A 17,550-nucleotide genomic window follows, 5' to 3' on the forward strand; every position below is an offset into this window, starting at 1 on the left:
TTGGTCCTCTTCCTCTGGAGAATCCTGGATAATAAGCCAAGTATCACCTAAATCCAACTAAAGCCTTTGTTAACAGTGGAGCTTTCTTATGGGCTGTTGAGACATTAAGCATCCAATAGCCCAGTTTTTAAAACTAAACCTTACGTAAACGTCCAACCTGAACAAATGCTGCTTTGAAAATAAAATGGGAAGTGATATGAAGAAAAGGATTTAGGGGGAGACAGGAGGGATGTAGGAGAGTGGTGTCCCTGTGCCCCTGCTCAGCACCTTTCCACATTAATGCTGCTCCACTGGCTCCTCTAACACAGCGCGTCCCTTTAGCACAGACACTACCCCATACAGCAAGCTCGAGAAGCACAGCACTCACAGGTCTCCTCAACTTACTGAGTCTACAGAAGGGTCTTGAAGAGTCTGGACAGGTCATGGCTAGGTCAGAACTCCTTTGCAGTTCTCTCTCCCATGTACAAGACAGACTGCCCTGGCTCTCCAGCTAAGCTCAGTGGGGATTCATCTTTCATGGCTGCTGCTAAGTCGCTTCAGTCGTGTCTGACTCTATGCTACCCCATAGACGGCAGCCCACCAAGCTCCACCATCCCTAGGATTCTCCAGGCAAGAATACTGGAGTGGGTTGCCATTTCCTTCTCCAGTGCATGAAAGGGAAAAGTGAAAGTGAAGTCGCTCAGTCGTGTCCAACTCTTAGCGACCCCATGGACTGTAGCCTACCAGGCTCCTCCGTCCATGGGATTTTCCAGGCAAGAGTACTGGAGTAGGGTGCCATTGCCTTCTCCCATCTTTCATGGAGCTGGAGGCAGATCAGCCATTGTTGCATGTTACATGGAAAACAGACCTGGGACCCCACCTCTGCCCTACCAGGCCTCCCACCAGGCCTTTGCTTCTGAAAATTAGCTCCTTCATCATGACGAGCCATCCAAAAGCACAGAAGTTAAGAGATGACCTGTGGGCCCAATTCACAATATTTATTTCCCTGCCACTTCCCTGCCTTCTATCTCTGCTCAGTACCTCTGATTGGTTGAATCAGAGGTTCCTAGACATTGTGGCCATGGAAATTGTAACAGCTATTCCCAATCATGGGCAACTTAGAAGATGAGGGTTCCATCCCTACAATGCTCCTAACATCTCCCAGCTCCTTCCACCAGCTTCAATCAAAATGCAAACTGACACCACCTCTGCATTTATAACAGGATAAAGCCAGATGAACTCACTTTTTAAATACATCATCATTTATTCTAAAGCCACCTGTCCCTCAGATCTCAAGACATGAATCTGCTCCAAATCTATCATCAGATGCACTGTAAAAAAATCACATGGAAAGCTAGAAGCAGAAATTTAAAAAATGAGTGTAAATGCAGGGCTGGTACTTGATTATGTAGCCTGTTGTAAGCTCTTGACAGGAAAATATTCATCCATGCAACACTTCAACGAATACCTGGTGAGGAATGACTCTGTACCAGGCACAGTTCATGGAGACACAGAGATGGGGGGTGAGGGACTTTGAGAGTCACCATTTACTCATGGACTCTGCCAAACTTCCTCCATTTGCCAAGAAAGAGTTCTGTGAATCTGTGCAGAGACCTGCCCAGCCCAATTCACCCTGATAATTAGAGCTTTCATCTCAGGGAGTCGCATGCCAAACATAACTCAGCCATATGTAATTGTCATCATTTCATTTATTGAGCACCTGAGTCAGACATGTGACAAGTACTATGCACATTAAACCCCTTAATCCACCTGACATCTCTGCAAGGTAGGTATTAGCACTGCTAGCTTATAGCTGAGAGCCAGAGAGGTTAAATGATTTGCCCAAAGCCATGAAACCAGCGATCAGTGGTAGAGCTAAGATTCAAATTCCTCATCTGTCTGATGGCAAAGCTCGTTTCCTTGTAGGCATGCACTATGACTCTCAAGGGGTTCAAAGGAGGCCTGCTCCTCACTCAACCATACAATCACCTTCGCACCACTTGTCTCTGAGGCTGGGGACTGCTGACTCCTCTGAGAACAGCTATCTGAAGGGTGGGACTATAGCTGCAGGTCCCAGACGAGTTGCCCCCCATCCCTTGAGTCAGTCTTGTGTCTTCTATCAAATGAGCGAGTGGGATAAGGGGACCCAAAGATGTCTTCCAGCCTCAGGGTCTCTGAATACCCACAACCGGAGGACCTGCCAAGGTGCAGCCAGGGATCCCAGCTCCCTCCCAGGGCAAATGGTCCCACCGCCAGGCCTTGGCAGGCAGCCACACAGAGATGAGCTGATCCCAGAAAAACTGCCCCAGCCACAACCCCATCAGACACACAGCCCTGGCTGCCCATGTGTCCAAGTTTACCTCCCTTGCCGATAGAATGCACTGTAGTTCATATTAGAGTTTTACAAAATCAGATCACATCACTCCTCTACCATAAAGGTCACATTCCCCAACTATGGGTGATGGAAACCCTGGGCATGGCCTGCAAGCCCCTGGGCTCGCTCTGGCCCCTGCTTCCTCCCTGGAACCATAGGCCTGGCTCCTCCTCCCACCTCACCAGGTACTCTTGCCCTTGCCCATCCATGCATCCTTCTCTCCCATTCCCCACATTACAGTCCCCCTGTCCTCTAGGCTTGGGCTGGCAGGTCCCCTCCTGTGAGAGCCCCTCTGGCTGGGTATTCCCTGTCTCAGCAGAGACCACAATCAGTCCTTTTTCTGCTGAGACTCCCCCGCTGAGGACTCGGCTTCACCTGCCATCTGCACCTCATAGAGTGCCCATCACAAAGCCAGCTTCAGTGAAGACTCGCTGAACATCCAAAAGGACGACACTGCTCATCTCGATCAACCCTATCTGCTGGCTGCCTCAAATGGCCAGCCAGTCTCAAGGGTCTCTCTCAGCTCCTCCAGGCTGCCTGGTGGGAGGGGGCGATAGTGCTGAGATCACTGCAGTAAAGTAAGCTCCCTGCTCTGTAGGAGTGAAGTTACACACACAGTAGTGTTTCCAGACTATAAATTGCCATGCAAATATGAGGCAGCTCTTTTAGATATACATAACTAGTGTGAAACTACATCTCTGACAAATACTTAAACCGCAGTCCAGGCAGAACATGCTAAGTGCAAAAAGTGAGCCTCACAAACAAGGGTGAGAGAGTACCAGAGGGACCAGGCAAGGCTTCCCAGGGAAACAGGACCTCCCCCACCAGGCCCTAAAAGAGGTGAAGACTCAGAGATATCAACAGCCAGAGCAGCTCAAGTGTGGCCCCACCCACTGTAGATGTGATCACGGGAGGAGTCAACTGATGCCAGCACACCCAAGCCTCACCTCTGACTCACAGGCTTAAGCTCTGGGCATCGACACACTTCATCACATCCCCGGGTGATTCTGATGCACATTAAAGAAAAGTAATCACCCAGTCGACATCACTTTCCTGACAAAGGTCTGTTTAGTAAAGCTATGGTTTTTCCAGTAGTCATGTACAGATGTGAGAGCTGAACCATAAAGAAGGCTTAGCAACAAAGAACTGATGCTTTTGAATTGTGGTGCTGGAAAACACTCTTGAGAGTCTCTTGGACTACAAGGAGATCAAACCAGTCAATCCGAAAGGAAATCAACTCTGAATATTCATTGGAAGGACTGGTGCTGAAGCTGAAGCTCCAATACTTCGGCCACTTGATGCAAAGAGCCAACTCACTGGAAAAGATCCTGCTGCTGAGAAAGATTAAAGGCAAAAGGAGAAGGGAGTGGCAGAGGATGAGATGGTTAGATCGCATCACAAATCAATGGACATGAATTTGAGCAAATCTGAGTAAATTTCAGGAGATAGTGAAGGACAGGGAAGCCTGGCTTGCTGCAGTCCATGGGGTCACAGAGTCGGACGCGACTGAGCAACTGAACAGCAATGAATCACCCAGCTAAACAGAAGATCGCCAGGCAAAAGGGCCTGGTGGCACCCAACAGTGGTGGTAGGACAGTAACTTAGAAGAACCTTGAATGAAGGGAATTAAAAGTTGGAAATACATCTTAGGGCTAATAGCGAGGGGCTTTGAAAGTCAGGTTCAAGAACTAGGTCTGGATTCTAGAGGGAAAGGACTTGGCAATAAAGGAGTGACATGGAAATATTCCAGGAAGAGAAGGAAACGGCTCAGGAGGATGGGGAAGAGAGCTGGTGTGAACAGAGAGGATGGTCAGTGGGTCACAGAAGGCTCCAGCAGACTGTGGGCCAGCACAGCCCTCCCGTGTCCCCAGGACCCCAGGCAGGATTTCATGGGGCAGCTACCACAGGTCCACCACCAAGCACAAACACCAAGTCTCCTTCTGAGGCATCTTCTCTGACCTTCCTGGTAAATCCAGGCTGAGGATGCTCTGACAAAGGAAACACACAGGATCTCAAGGCACAAGTGAGAAAATCTTATTTGCAGGGCCAAGAGAGTAAGAGATCCTTCAGAATTAAGTGCTCAAGCACTGATATTTAGCAGAGATGTGTGGTGTGCCAGTACTCTAAGTTCCTGGAAACAAATAAACAGTAACTATGATCCAGTCAAAGCCTGCTTTTCAGGAGAAAGCTGGCACATGCCTGCTACATCTATAAACAAGCAAAGATATCTGTGAACACTAAATGTAAGTTTAATATTTTCTAAACACACACATTTGTTGGGAGATTAATCTCAATGGTCTCTACTATTTAATAAAGAAAGAGAAATCAGGAGAGAGATGTATGAACATCACATCCAAAGCATTACTATTAAAGTGAAGCACAGTGGTTAGTCTTTATTCTGACTTGGGAGTTTAAAAGAGGATCCATTACAGCCCAGCAGAGCCTCACTCTCCTGGGGGGGGGAGGGGGGTCCTCTGCCAAGGGAGCTCTCTTTTCTTTCCTCCTTCCATGGCTCTCACACTGTGAGTTATGAAAATTTGACTATCTTTACAAGAGTACACAGATTCTGCGAGATAGACTTGCTTCAAAACAATACAGATACATAACTTGGACTCCAAACGGGGAAGTGTGTGAACATCCAAACAACTTCCTTTTATGCTAAAATAAACAGAATAGGTGACTTTTTAAAAGCTTCCCTCTTTGGAAGGCATGAACAAGGTTCCGGCCAAACAAAAAGACATTGTTTCTACTTGTCTGAAAGCAGACGGCTGTAAACATTCCAGCAAGATTTTGGGGGAGTCCTTTAACCTCCACATAAGAAAGGAAATAGTTTGAGAAAGGTCTCTCCAATTAGCTGAGCACAAAGAGAAAACAAAAAAGTTTCAGTTCCGGGCGCGTGGAAAGATTTTTGTCTTCAGTCAGGTCCCTGTGCTCCTTGCCCTGTCGTCCCACATTCTCTCCAAAGCAGAAAATGCTTTTCTGGCCCCTCTGGTTTCAAAGATAACCTTCATGGTGAAAATCAATAGCTGTAACACAGTCTTTGGTTCAGAATGAAGCAATAACCCTGGCCCGAAGATGAGGTCCCCTGTTGAGGTCAATGGGGTGCTGACACAGACACCTCATTTTTTTTCCTCACAATCATGTCAACATTTGTAATGACTGCCCTCTTGGCACTTGGGCAAGAATCCAACTTGATCCTGAAGAAAGACACCTGTGCTGTCCCGCCTTTCCCTCAAGAGAGAGACGGCCACACAGTTCAGACGCCACTGCTCGTTAAACCAAACACTAGTTATACGGGGCTGCCAGGCCAGTGCTGCCTCTGCAGGACTCTCCTCAGTGATGGGGACACCATCATTCTACTCAAGGAAAGAAGCCACATGTGAAAGACTGCATGTATGGGAGTCCATTCATGTGGCATGTTCCCAATCAGTACGTTTATAGAAACAAAGAGATGAGGGGTAAAAGTGGGAACTCGGGGGATTTGGGAGGATGATGGAAATGTTCTCAGACTGGATTGTGGTGATGAGTTGCACAGCACTAAAATTTTACTATAGTTCATTGAACTATACACTTAAAACGGGCTAATGTTATATTAATACCTCTATAAAACCATTAAAAATTGCATTCATTGAGTAAAAATATAGAAAATGTGATAAGTAAAAAAACAACAGAATACTATCAAATAACATGATAATTTACTAAAAACATATATTGGCACACACAAGGGCATAGTAGAAATAAGAGAAAGAAAGATGCTAATTCAAAAAGATATATGCACCTCTACGGTTCACAGCACTATTCACAATAGCCAAGACGTGGAAGCAACCCAAGTGTCCATCGACAGCTGAAAGTATAAAGAAGATATGATGTGTGTGTGCGTACACACAATGGAATATTATTAAGCCATAAAAAGAGTGAAATTCTGCCATTTGCAACACTGTTGATGGACCTAGAGAGTATTACGCTTAGAGAAATGAGTCAGACAAGCGTATATTACTTTGTCAAACATACGAAATGTATTATCACTTGTATGTAGAATCTAAAAGTATATAACAAAATGAACAGAGTCATAAATATAACTAGTGGAAACCAGTGGTGAGAGGAAGGAGAGAGGGGTAAGACAAGGGTGTGGAAGTAAGAGATACAAACTACTACATATAAAATAGGTAAGCAACAAAGATATATTATAAAGCACAGGGAAATATAACCATTGTTTTTAATAACTTTAAAGGGAGCATAATCTATAAAAATATTGAATCACTATGCTGTATACCTGAAATATTGTAACTCAACTATATTTCAATTAAAAAGATATACCAAAGCATTTATAGTGATTATTTTCTATGTAATTAGATATTATAGACCTATTAGACTTTTTCTTCTTTATACTTTATGTTCCAAATTTTGACCATGAACGTGTACTACTCTCATAATTCAGACATGAATGTATTCAACTATGCAGGTATGAAGTCATCAGCCCAGCGTACATAACTGCAAGAGTTCATAGCAGTGTTGAAGAAGATGCCACTTTGGGCCCCCTCAACTGAGTACACTCTAACTCCCTGGCTGTTGCTGAAACTCAGGGGCTTGAAAGAGTTAAGGCTTGTCTCTTTAAGTCGACACAGCCCTCTCTCCTCAGGGGGTCCTCAGTGTGTGTTCCCAGAAGGGGGTCAGCACAGGGAAAGCAAACATTAATTAAGTAACATATTGCACACGCATTCACCAGCTCCCTGTTAATACGCTGGAACAAATTTCAATGTGTTCAATTCAATTAAATGTGGACGAGAGTAGCTGGAATGACATTAGCAAGTAGGAGCCCTGAGGTGCCTGTCCCCAGCCCACAACACAGCCTATTTGTACAAAGGCTTTTTCTTTCCCCATGAGAAGGGCTCTTTATTTTCTTGGAACACACAGCCTCAGTGTAACAGAGGATTTACTGGCCACAACTAATGACTTCCTATCTTTCAGAATTAATATCACACACTGGATCCCGAGGTACTTTGCTGATACAGAATTTTCTAAAACAATAAACACTTTAGACCATGCTTCTCCATCAGAGGTATTAAGATTGAGGACAAGAGTCAGATGAGGCCATTCCTGCCATTTGCTGGTTTGAAGAAGTGTTCTCAACTGAGGCAAACAGCATGTTTCCCTAACCTGCCCAGCAGGAATCCTCACCTGGTCAGCATTTTTCCAAGAACGGCCCCCCACATATCACAGGGATGGGCCCTGCAGCCTAGCTTGTATCACAGAGCCCAGCATCCCCTATCATACCATAGCTGCTGGGGCTGTGGACAAAATTCTGGCCCAAGTATCCTCTCTCCTGACATTAGAACCAAGATCTGCAATGCTATTCTCTCCACTGGTCCTTTGAAGTATGGATCTATAGATTCCAGAGCTCCGGGGCAGCCATGTCCCAACAACACACCTGAGGAAGCAGGTAAAGCCAAATTCAGGAGACAGCAGAGAACACAGCTGTGAGAAGGTTGAGTGTGGCTTTCTGCATCTCCAATAGTCAACTAGGTTCTTGCAACAGTCCCATGAGGTCAGCTCTCAGGTTGTACAAACTACTCCTTTATTCCAGACTTTGGCTTAAACTAGTCTGAGTTTTTGTGACTCACATCCAAAGGAGCCTTTGATAAAGAAGGTACAAAATACAATCCACTCTGAAAATAGGAACTACTTGCCGGGCTCTCTGCCTGGAGTCATTAACAAAGGGAGAGCCAGAAAAAAGAATGCTTTCCTCCCCAGGACTGAAGGCCTAGAGAGCTTCAAATTCAGGTTCCTCCGAAAGGGGCTCCCAGGTCAGATGTCCAGGCAGGAAACCCACTGGAGCCTCCAGGATGATCGGTTCACTCAGTGGATCAGAATAACACTCCCCAAGGGCAGGGACCAGGGACAGCGCCTGCCTCACTCACCACTGTATCTCGTGCACCCAGGAGAGCATCTGCAGCATACAAGGGGCTCAACGAGTACCCTCAGAATTCACTAATAGATGCCTAAACACTTAGTGAGCATTATTTTGTGCAAAAATCCATTCCAGCCACAGGGTCCAGAAGTTCCATATCCCAAGATGGGGTCATTCCAGGGAGCAGGAGGCAGCCCCACCTGGGGGAAATGCCAAGCATGTTTGCGGAGGTATAGATTGTGACTGGAGAGAAAGCCTTGAGTGTCAAGGTAAACAAATAATCTTCAAGTTGACTCGTCGGCAGGTCACATCACACCACAGCTAAAATACCTATGGGATGTAAGTCATTTCCACGGTGGTTTCTTAAATCACACTTCCTACTTGGTTTCATCACCCTACCTCCTAGGTATTCCTACTTACCCAGAAGATTTTGTAGCCTCTTCCCTTTCTGTATCATGTGCCATGAAAATCCTGAGTGTACCAAGACACGCATGGTCTCAGACTCACCAGTATCCTCCACGTCTGGACTTTCTGACCACAGGCACCCAACAGCTAAAGTTACAGGAGAAGAGAGACCAGGTCAGCTTCAGCAACCATCCAGCTCAAGGCAGAGAACAAGAGTAAGTTCACACGAAGGCCAGTGACTCAGCCCTCTCCATTCTACAGCGTGCGGACACACATACACAGAGAACTCAGCTGATAACTGCATGGCATGCTGAGCCTCCTGAGTGAAGGCACCTTCCAGTTTTTTCTGTCTAGCAAGAAGCATTAATAAACATCCAATTATCTTTCCAATATGTCTTCTACAGGAGGGGTGAGTGATTTGGTAGAAAGAGTACCAGCCACTAGACAAGAATAACTTCTCACTGTGGCCTCTCCACTAATTAACCCAAGTAACTATAACTATGTGACTTTCCAAGGCATTTCATTGTCCAGAGTCTTTTTCTCCATCTGTAAAGTGGGGCTAATGATACTCCTTTGCAGTGTTATTTTCAAAGATGAAGTCAGAGAATGCACAGCAGAGAGTCTAGCAGTGCCTGTCACATGGCAGAGACTCAACAAGTGGTAGCTGTGACCCTAAGTAACTGATTTTATTCAGAGTGAGCTGTCACATCAGTGTGAGCAGGGGCCAGGGTACAACCATGTACCTACCTTTGGAATATAGTCACAGGCGCACACAGAGGCCTTCCTCCAGCAGCACATACAACTACAGGAATGGCCAGTGATTAGGGACCAAAGAGATCTACCAGAACAGCAGGTGCAGTGAATGGTTTTTATATCATGGCCACCAGCATCCACCTCCCCTTCTCTGGGTTCCTTTGGAGAACCAGCTCTCTCCTACATTTAGTTCTTGGCTTTAGGTCACTCCAGTGAAGGACAGAGCATGTGATCCAAAGCTCAGCCCGTCAATGCACTGAATTTTTCTGGCCATGTGGGTGGGCACATGATACAATTGGAGTCAATGCGAGGTTAGGAGCCTGGAGCCACTGCTGCCAGCTCACTGCCACAAGGACACCAAGTACCTGAGAACAGATGCAACACACAGAACAGAGCTCAGAGATAAAGACGGAAAACCAGACCCTGTGGACATCTGCACTGAGCTAAATCTCAAGTCACAGTTACCTCCTGAATCCTTGGTTTTGTCTTAATGGGTTCTATTCCCCAATCAATTTGAAGTCAGAATTGTGTCTCCTGATACTGGCAGAGTCCTGACTGATGCACAGAGAGGATGTGGAGCTGGTTAGAGGTGGGGGCGAGCAGAGGCCCAGATTCACTGTGGACTGTGGAGAAACCAGCCTCAAGAAGCAGCGGGACCCGACACACACAAACCCCAAAGCCCTGGGATGCATGTTCCCACCTGGGTGGGATATGTGCTATCATTGCACAGAATGGCACTGGACTTGCTCTCCATCCCACCCTTCAGGTGGGAGGCACTGAGACATTTCTAAGGGCCACACTCTCTTTAGCTCAGCGTGGAAGCTCCTCATAAATTCGACTTTCCTAACTGCTTCAAAAAAAAAAACAAAACTTGGATAAAACACACACAGGAGAAGGCGAACCGTTAAGGGACTTAGAAACTTCAGCTGTCATCATGGGAAGAGAGCTTGATCCGAGACTGTTACAAGAAAAGGGACCTTTGAACACCTGGGATGAAGCGCCTTCCCCACGACGCAGGTAGAGTGTGTTGTCATGGCAACACCAAGGCCATCTGAACTCCTGACGGCCCCTTTTGGCCCTTGCCTCCCACAAGCTGGTCCTTACCGAGAAGCCATGTGGGAGAGTGGTTAGTACCACACTCTGGAGCTTCAGCACGACCAGCGGTGGATCCCTGACACTGCTACTTCCTGACTGCCCTAAGCCACATCGTTTACCTCTCTGAGCCCCAGGTTCCACATCTGCAAGGCAAGGCTAGTAATCCTATCCTCTCAAAAGTTGCTGCAAGCATGACAAGGGGAGCCACTTACAGGCTGGGGTGGGATCTGGTCTTAACTTAGCAGATGACAGAGGCCAGAGTGGGTGAGGACTTGCCCAGGTCCTGGAGGTAAGGATTTCAGGGTTTTGGACTTGCATTCAGTCTGACATCAGAGCCCAGACCCTCCACATCCCTCCCCGTGACCTCAAGGCTCTTTCTCTGACACCCCATGACTTTAATAGCGCACAAGACAACACGTGATGCTCCCCTGACTGTCTCTACACATGCACTTGATGCACTTGCCGTGGCATCCGGCTGCGGTTGCTCGAGGGTGGACGACTTCACACATTACCGTTCTGCACACACTTGGAAGCAACTTTATGCTCTGGGAGGCAGGGTCTCGGAGACAAGAAGCAAGTTCTAACTCCTAATGTGTGCATCTTCTCAGGGTGCCTTGCAGGCATATTATAAATGTAGCTATATTTTAAGGTCTGTTCGGAATAAACAAAACCTGTTTCCGGAGCCTTCACTCTTGCTAAGTGTCAAAGATGCCCCAGCAATGGAACAGGTGTATCACCTTACAAAGGAAATTAGGATGCTGCCAAGGAAGACACCTTAGGCCTGAGGGATGCACTCGTCCTTTCTCAGATTTGAAAAAATTGTGGCAAAAAAAAAAAAATCAAATGCATCAACTCTGAATTTTGAGCCTGCCCCTACTAGCACAGAGGACATTGACATAAGCCGTGAAGTTTCACAGGACTATCAGATTTTTAACACAAACCGTGTTGTGTCAAAGGTTACACAAACCTTTCATTTCTTCCAAGAATTTTCTCTTAGACCTTACATGTCCGGCACTGCAGGAGACCCTCAGAGTATAACCCTAAATCAGCCAGGCACAGCTCTTGTCCTCCCCTGGAGAGCAGAGACAACTCCCAGAGCCCTGCACTCCCTGCCAGTGGTTCCAACGGGTTTACAAAAACTCTGTGTTCACAGTGATGTGGGAACAGCTAATCCCAGGAGAAAATCATTTCATATAGCAACATTTGGAAAAACTTGCTGCTTCTAATGAGGTGTCAAGGGAAGAAAACAAAAAGCTTCTGTGGCCAAATTAGTTGAGGACTGGTTTTAAAATTGGTGCACCAGTTTCTTCACTGAAGGATGTCTCCCACCCTTAACCTCAGGAATGTGCTTGGTCGCTTGCCAATGGGGCACCAGGGCAGTGGGCACACAGGGCCCAGCCAGCCCCACAAGGCAGCACAAGTTTGCAAAACCGTACATGATCAGGCAAACTCTTGTCCATAGGATGTTAGGATGAACCAGCGTTCCAGGGAAAGCATTTTGTAAACAACACTACCATCAAGGATGGTGGCTGAAGTAGACCCACTGTGGCAAGAAAATTGCACCACCTGATCCCTGCTCACATGTCTAGGCCATCTCAGAACGTCAGTATTCACGCTTCTATATTTCTCTCAGAATAAGAATATCTTCCAATGAAAGAAAATAAAATCGAATGAAAGAATTGGAATGGCATATTATTCCTCAGGTTACTAAAGGATATCTTGTCTTGGGTACTTCTTTCAGCTCATCCCATAAAATTCATCACCGCGAATAAGTAACAGTATAAATAAATTTACTCAGTGGCCCAGCCAACCACTACTGCATCCACTGAAGGTGGGAATAATTGGAATCTCAAGGGGCATTTTTGTGACCTTCTTCCCACTCATTCAGGGCCAAATAGAGTGGGTTCCCAGTGAAGAGTGTCCAACAGAAGTAACAAACAAACATGAGATAGAGCAACAGAAACTGGAGACCCTGCAAGGAAATGAGGATCTTCATGGAATATTTAAAATAAACATTCTTGCTAGAGTTTCAAACCTGAAGAGCAGAGTAGGCTGAAATGGAAGATGCTTGGCTATTCACAGTCCACAATTTGTGGCTGAGGAAGGTGTCTGAAAACCTTGCCCCCTGGCAACAGCGGAAATTTCTTTTGTCAGCTCTGGTCTCCAAGTCCTGTGCCCTGTTAGTTCCTCCCAGCTTTTCTCTTCCACTCCTTGTGCTGGCCTGCCCCTCTGGGGAGTGAAATATCTATACCCTCCTCTCCCAGCACAATCTCATCTCAGGAAATAAGCTCCACTGCATTCGCACCAAAATGTAATGACTCATACCAGATAAATGATTTGTCCTAGATTCAGTATTAAAGCAAAAGAACCCCACTCCCAAAGCAGGTTTTTTAGACATCAGAGAACTGGTGGGTAACTTTCTTTGAGCGGAAGTGCCTTCGACCAAGTTCAAGTACATCATGAAGTTTATCCACCCCCACAGATGTCAGAGGAAGATGCTTCAGGAGCACCAGTCATCAGGGGAAAGGGGGCGGGGAATAGAGGCTCACCACACCTGGTCCAGGTCAAGCCTCTGTGTCCACGCCCAGCTGTATCTGCAGAGTCTCAGGGGTCAGGGAGGAGGAGTTGAGGGCGTAGAGCAGAGCATAGACAGAGATCAGAAATCACAAAAGATTTCCCTCCCCTCCCTGCTCAGGACCCTGTAGTCCAGGCTCACCTAGAGCAGTAGAGATGCAAAGGTCATAATCCATCTCTACACAAGAGCTACACACAGTGGAGGTGCTGAAGTTCAACCCTCCAGTCCAACAGGGGAAGAAGCAAGGACTGAAGGAAGGGGCTTCCCTGGGTGGTCACTCAGAGGACCAACAGAAGAGCTTTACAGAAAGCACTTGGTTGCTTTCTGTAAGGTTGGAAGTGTTGCTTCCAACCACCTCGGGTGCCTATGCTCAAACCCCCATCATAGCCGCCCAGGAGGCTCCAGGCTCTCAGCCCCACTGTGTGAAATCCCATCTCCAACAGGAAGAACACACACAGGTCTTCTTTAGGGCCACGGCCGACCCTCTTCTTTTAGACAACAAGGCATCAATTCCTTCTGCAATACTAAGGACTCATCCTGTGGTGGGTCCCTGGATAACAGACTGCCAACAAGACACTCTGTCCCAGTATGAGAAGACCAGAAGGCTCAGCTCTGGCTGCTATGAAGAGCACAGAGGGGCCTGCCCTGGCTCACTGATTCTCACTAGAGGTGTTCAGTTCAGGTGTTGATGTCTGGATGCAACAGGTATACACTGGAGAATTCAACTCTAGCTCCCAGAACAGGCTTAGCAGTGTTCATTTAACCAGACTGTGGTCCACATGGATGCCCAGTGCATCCTCTGTCTCACAGCAAGTCTCATCCATAACACTCTTGGAATTGGTGTTTGCGGTACAGGATATTTTACACGATAAACAGCCCTCTCTCAAAAGCTAGTGGAATTTAACTACTTCAGAAAGATTCTAAGAGAAATGAAGTTACACGTTCCTCCCTCCCTCCTCCAAGTGTTCCAGGCACCTGCAGCATCAAGCCAACATGTGAACCTGGGAAAGTACAAGGGTGGTCTTGGCGGGTAAGATCAGATGTTCCTGTCCAAGTGTACAGTCATTAATGCCAGTCCAACCTTCACGAACAACTCTCCTCTATGGCTGTTTCAGAATCAAAACATAGGTCATAAAGCCAGTATGTTTATTCTACTACAAGTCAGAAGTCATCCCGCATTTGCATTAATAGCCTCCTGTAAAGACAGTTGACGTATCTTAGCTTTTAGTGACCCTGTGACACGTGCTGTCACTGAAATGGGCTGGATGTTCATGGCACACATCAGAGCAGTGGTGCTTAAGAGAGAGTGATTTTGCCCCCGGGGGACGGTGGGCGATGTCTGGACACAATTTGATTGAAACAGATGGGGGAGTGGGGAGGGGCTGCTGACATTTAATGGGGAGAGGCCAGGAATGTTGCTAAACATCCTAACTGCACAGGACAGCCTCTCACAGGAATTTTCCGGCCCAAATAGTTAACGGTGTCAAGATTAAGAAACCTAGATGTAGAACAATGGGTTTTCAAAGCACTCTGGGCATAAGGTTTACATGAAGGGTTTACTCTACATTCAGGTTTCCAGATCCCTCTCCAAGAGACTTTGTTTCAGGTAGTCTGGGATGGGAATTTGCTTAAAAAAAGAAACACACACACACATACACAACACAGAAAACTCACTCCTTTCCTCAAGCGGTTTGTTTTTGCTAATGACTCAAAAGGATGGGCTTGCAATTCCAGGAGCTGCCACCAGGGAGCAGTCCTTTCAGCTTGGGCAACAAACCACACAGAAGTTGTTAAGAATCTCACAGAAACACATATATGCTTTGTTTCATAACCACAGTTAAGGAGCAACATGGACTAAATACAGAAACCGAATAAAATCACATAATATAGTGCAATACTTAAAAGGAATACAAACATCAAACACCGGGGGCACCCTGCTGGCAAATATTCTCCTCTGCCTGAGTTAACATAAACTGAATCTTTTATTAGAGTCAAGCAACTTAAGAAATGGAGGGACTTAAGACATCCAGTCCTACGGTCTCATTTTAACAGACAAGGACATCCTGGCTTCTAGAGCTTGTGACCTTGCCAGGCTGTGCCCACCCAGAGTCCCATCTGTCAGCACTTCAGGAAAGACATAGAGTTCCTTCCCTGATGGGCTCTTCCCATTTATGGGCTGGACATGTATGCCTTACAAACACATCCCCAGTTGCTTGAACATCTTGCACAAAATACTCCCATAAAGGTGGGCCTTACCTGGATCCCTAGCCCAGTGTTGCCAACTTGCTTTATCCTGAGAATCATCTGGGACCTGGTAGAAATGTAGGACCTCCTCCTGGAGAATCCCTTGCAGCAGGTCCAGAGCAGGGCTGAGCACCCCTCTGAGCAAGCCCTAAGGCTGGAGGATGCTCCAGCTCTGGCTCCATTCCCGCTTTCCCACAATGTGGTCCCTATGAGAATCACCTGGGCACCATTCCAGACCGATGGGACCCTGGGGGAACTGGGTCCAGGACTGTCTACTTTAACAAACTCCAGGTTGATCCTTTTGAATATGAAGGTTGAGAACCCTTACATTCTCTATGGAAACCACTTATAGGAAATGATGCCCTCCCTTGTCTGGTAGGAGCACCCTCTAGAGCAAGGGACGGGGAGCTAGGTCGACATAAATGCACAGATTGTTGCAGGCACTCCACCAAAACCAGGGCACTTTGCTTGTTAGCATTCATCTCAGCCTCATCTCATCCTTGCACACCTGTGTAAAAGAGATTCTCACATGAGGAAACACACCTACTCAGCTGCCCAAGACGATGGGGCTAGTGAGTGGCAGAGTCAGGATTCAAACTCAGGTCTGTTGCACCCAAAGCCCCTTTCTTCATTTGACATGCGAGAGACAGTTTCAGTAAGGCCTCAATTTCCCCTTTCCATGCACTGAATTCCTATTGGTTTCCTCTCCCAGGGCACAACAGAAGAGACCCTTAAGTCTGTGAAGCCCTGGAAGGCTGGGAGCTTGCACTGTCTCACAGTCTGCTCTAGTCTTCGGATCTGGTTACCAGTCACTTGGGAGCCTGAATCACAGCCTGAGCAGGAACCTGTTCCCCTCCTCACTCTTCTCTGCCCATCCTTCCTCCTGCTAACTCACATGGAGACTATTTGTCTCAACTCTGCATTGCTTGACCCCAACCTGCTTCCAGCTGTAACTTCCAAGTCTAAAGATAGGAGTCAGAACAGGGAGGAGAGGAGGACCAAGACAACCAGCCCTTGATTAACGCTGAGAGGCACCGCCTTCTCCAAAGATGGGGGTGGCTGGGGGTAGTGGGGGGGGGGGCGGGTAATGAAGGGAGATGGTGATGGTACAAATGAAACAGTGGTGAGGAAAATGCTGCCTGCACGGGAAAGCACCACACAAACAGGAGTTATCATTCACGTTACACGGAAGCAAACAGGGAAACACAGCTTTGTCCAGCCAGCCCTCTGAGAATCACCTTCTGCAACTGAAGAAAGGCAAAGTCTTGGAAAAAGCTCAAGATGAGGACTCCACACAGCACCAGTGCCAGGCTCGGCACTGAGCACCACAAAGAAAACCAAAAGGTGCGAGACCGTGGCCTTGACTTCGAGAAGCTGACAATCTGGGGAAAAGGGGAGGAGATTCCCCAAACCCCCATGACACAGGTCTACAGGAGGTCAGAGTCAGAAGAGGCTGCCCAGACCCTCCAGTTCTGGCCCCTCGGCACACCTCACAGGCATCCACTCGCCTCCCCCTACTGTCTCATCCGGTGCAAGCCCATCGTCTCTTGGCTGGACAGCACTCTACTCTCCCCTACAGCAATCCATCCCTCCCCCTGCACCGCAGAGGAAGTCATCTTTCTATAATCCGCCATGTTTTGAAATCTAACCCCATTTAAATGCCTCAATGGCTCCTTGTAACTTTCTGGGGAAGATTCAAATTGCAGTTTGAAGTCCTCTAGAAAGTTCCCGCCTCCCCACCCAGCCTCCTGCTGTGCTCTGAGCTCCTCTGGCAGGCTGGACTCCACCACCTCAGAGCTGAAGCCCTAGGGCTGCCCCTGGACTTTGTCTCTCACACTCCCACTCAGTCTCTGCCTGGTTCATGCTCCTGTCGCCGTACAATTTCAGCTGTAACAGTCTCTGGTCCTTCGGAAGCCTTTCCCGAGCCCCTCCCATTCTAGCACAGGTAGTACTGTTCAGCCCTCTCAGACTGCAGAACAGGTGAGCATTTCATACCAGAGTGTTTTCATATTATAATTACCCATGGAATATGTATTTCCTCTTCTAAAAGGAACAGGAATCACCCACAGATCATGTTAATGGATTCAGCAGGCCTGGAGTGGGGCCTGCAACCTTGCACGTCTAACCAGCTACCCGGTGATGTTGCTGCTGCTGCTGCTGGACTGTGGACCATGGATAGTCCACGATGGACCAGGCAGGGCCATGCTCATCTTGTTC

The 17,550-nt window shown here is 47.3% G+C and overlaps 1 protein-coding gene across 4 annotated transcripts in view; it reads right to left on the reverse strand.

Annotated features, from left to right (window-relative positions):
• The window catches only part of SPOCK1 (SPARC (osteonectin), cwcv and kazal like domains proteoglycan 1), a 653,451-nt gene that overhangs the window by 397,668 nt on the left and 238,233 nt on the right, over positions 1 to 17,550 (reverse strand). The window contains exon 4 of one of the 4 annotated variants that reach the window (XM_081500635.1): positions 8,769 to 8,813. The exons of the other annotated variants lie outside the window; for them this stretch is intronic. Coding sequence (XP_081356761.1) covers positions 8,769 to 8,813 — 45 coding nt within the window. The remainder of the gene's footprint in view (positions 1 to 8,768; positions 8,814 to 17,550) is intronic. 4 annotated transcript variants of the gene reach the window in all.

This window comes from Giraffa tippelskirchi, chromosome 6 (assembly GCF_054371585.1).
Source record: "Giraffa tippelskirchi isolate mGirTip1 chromosome 6, T2T-mGirTip1v1.2.pri, whole genome shotgun sequence".
NCBI lineage: Eukaryota > Metazoa > Chordata > Mammalia > Artiodactyla > Giraffidae > Giraffa > Giraffa tippelskirchi.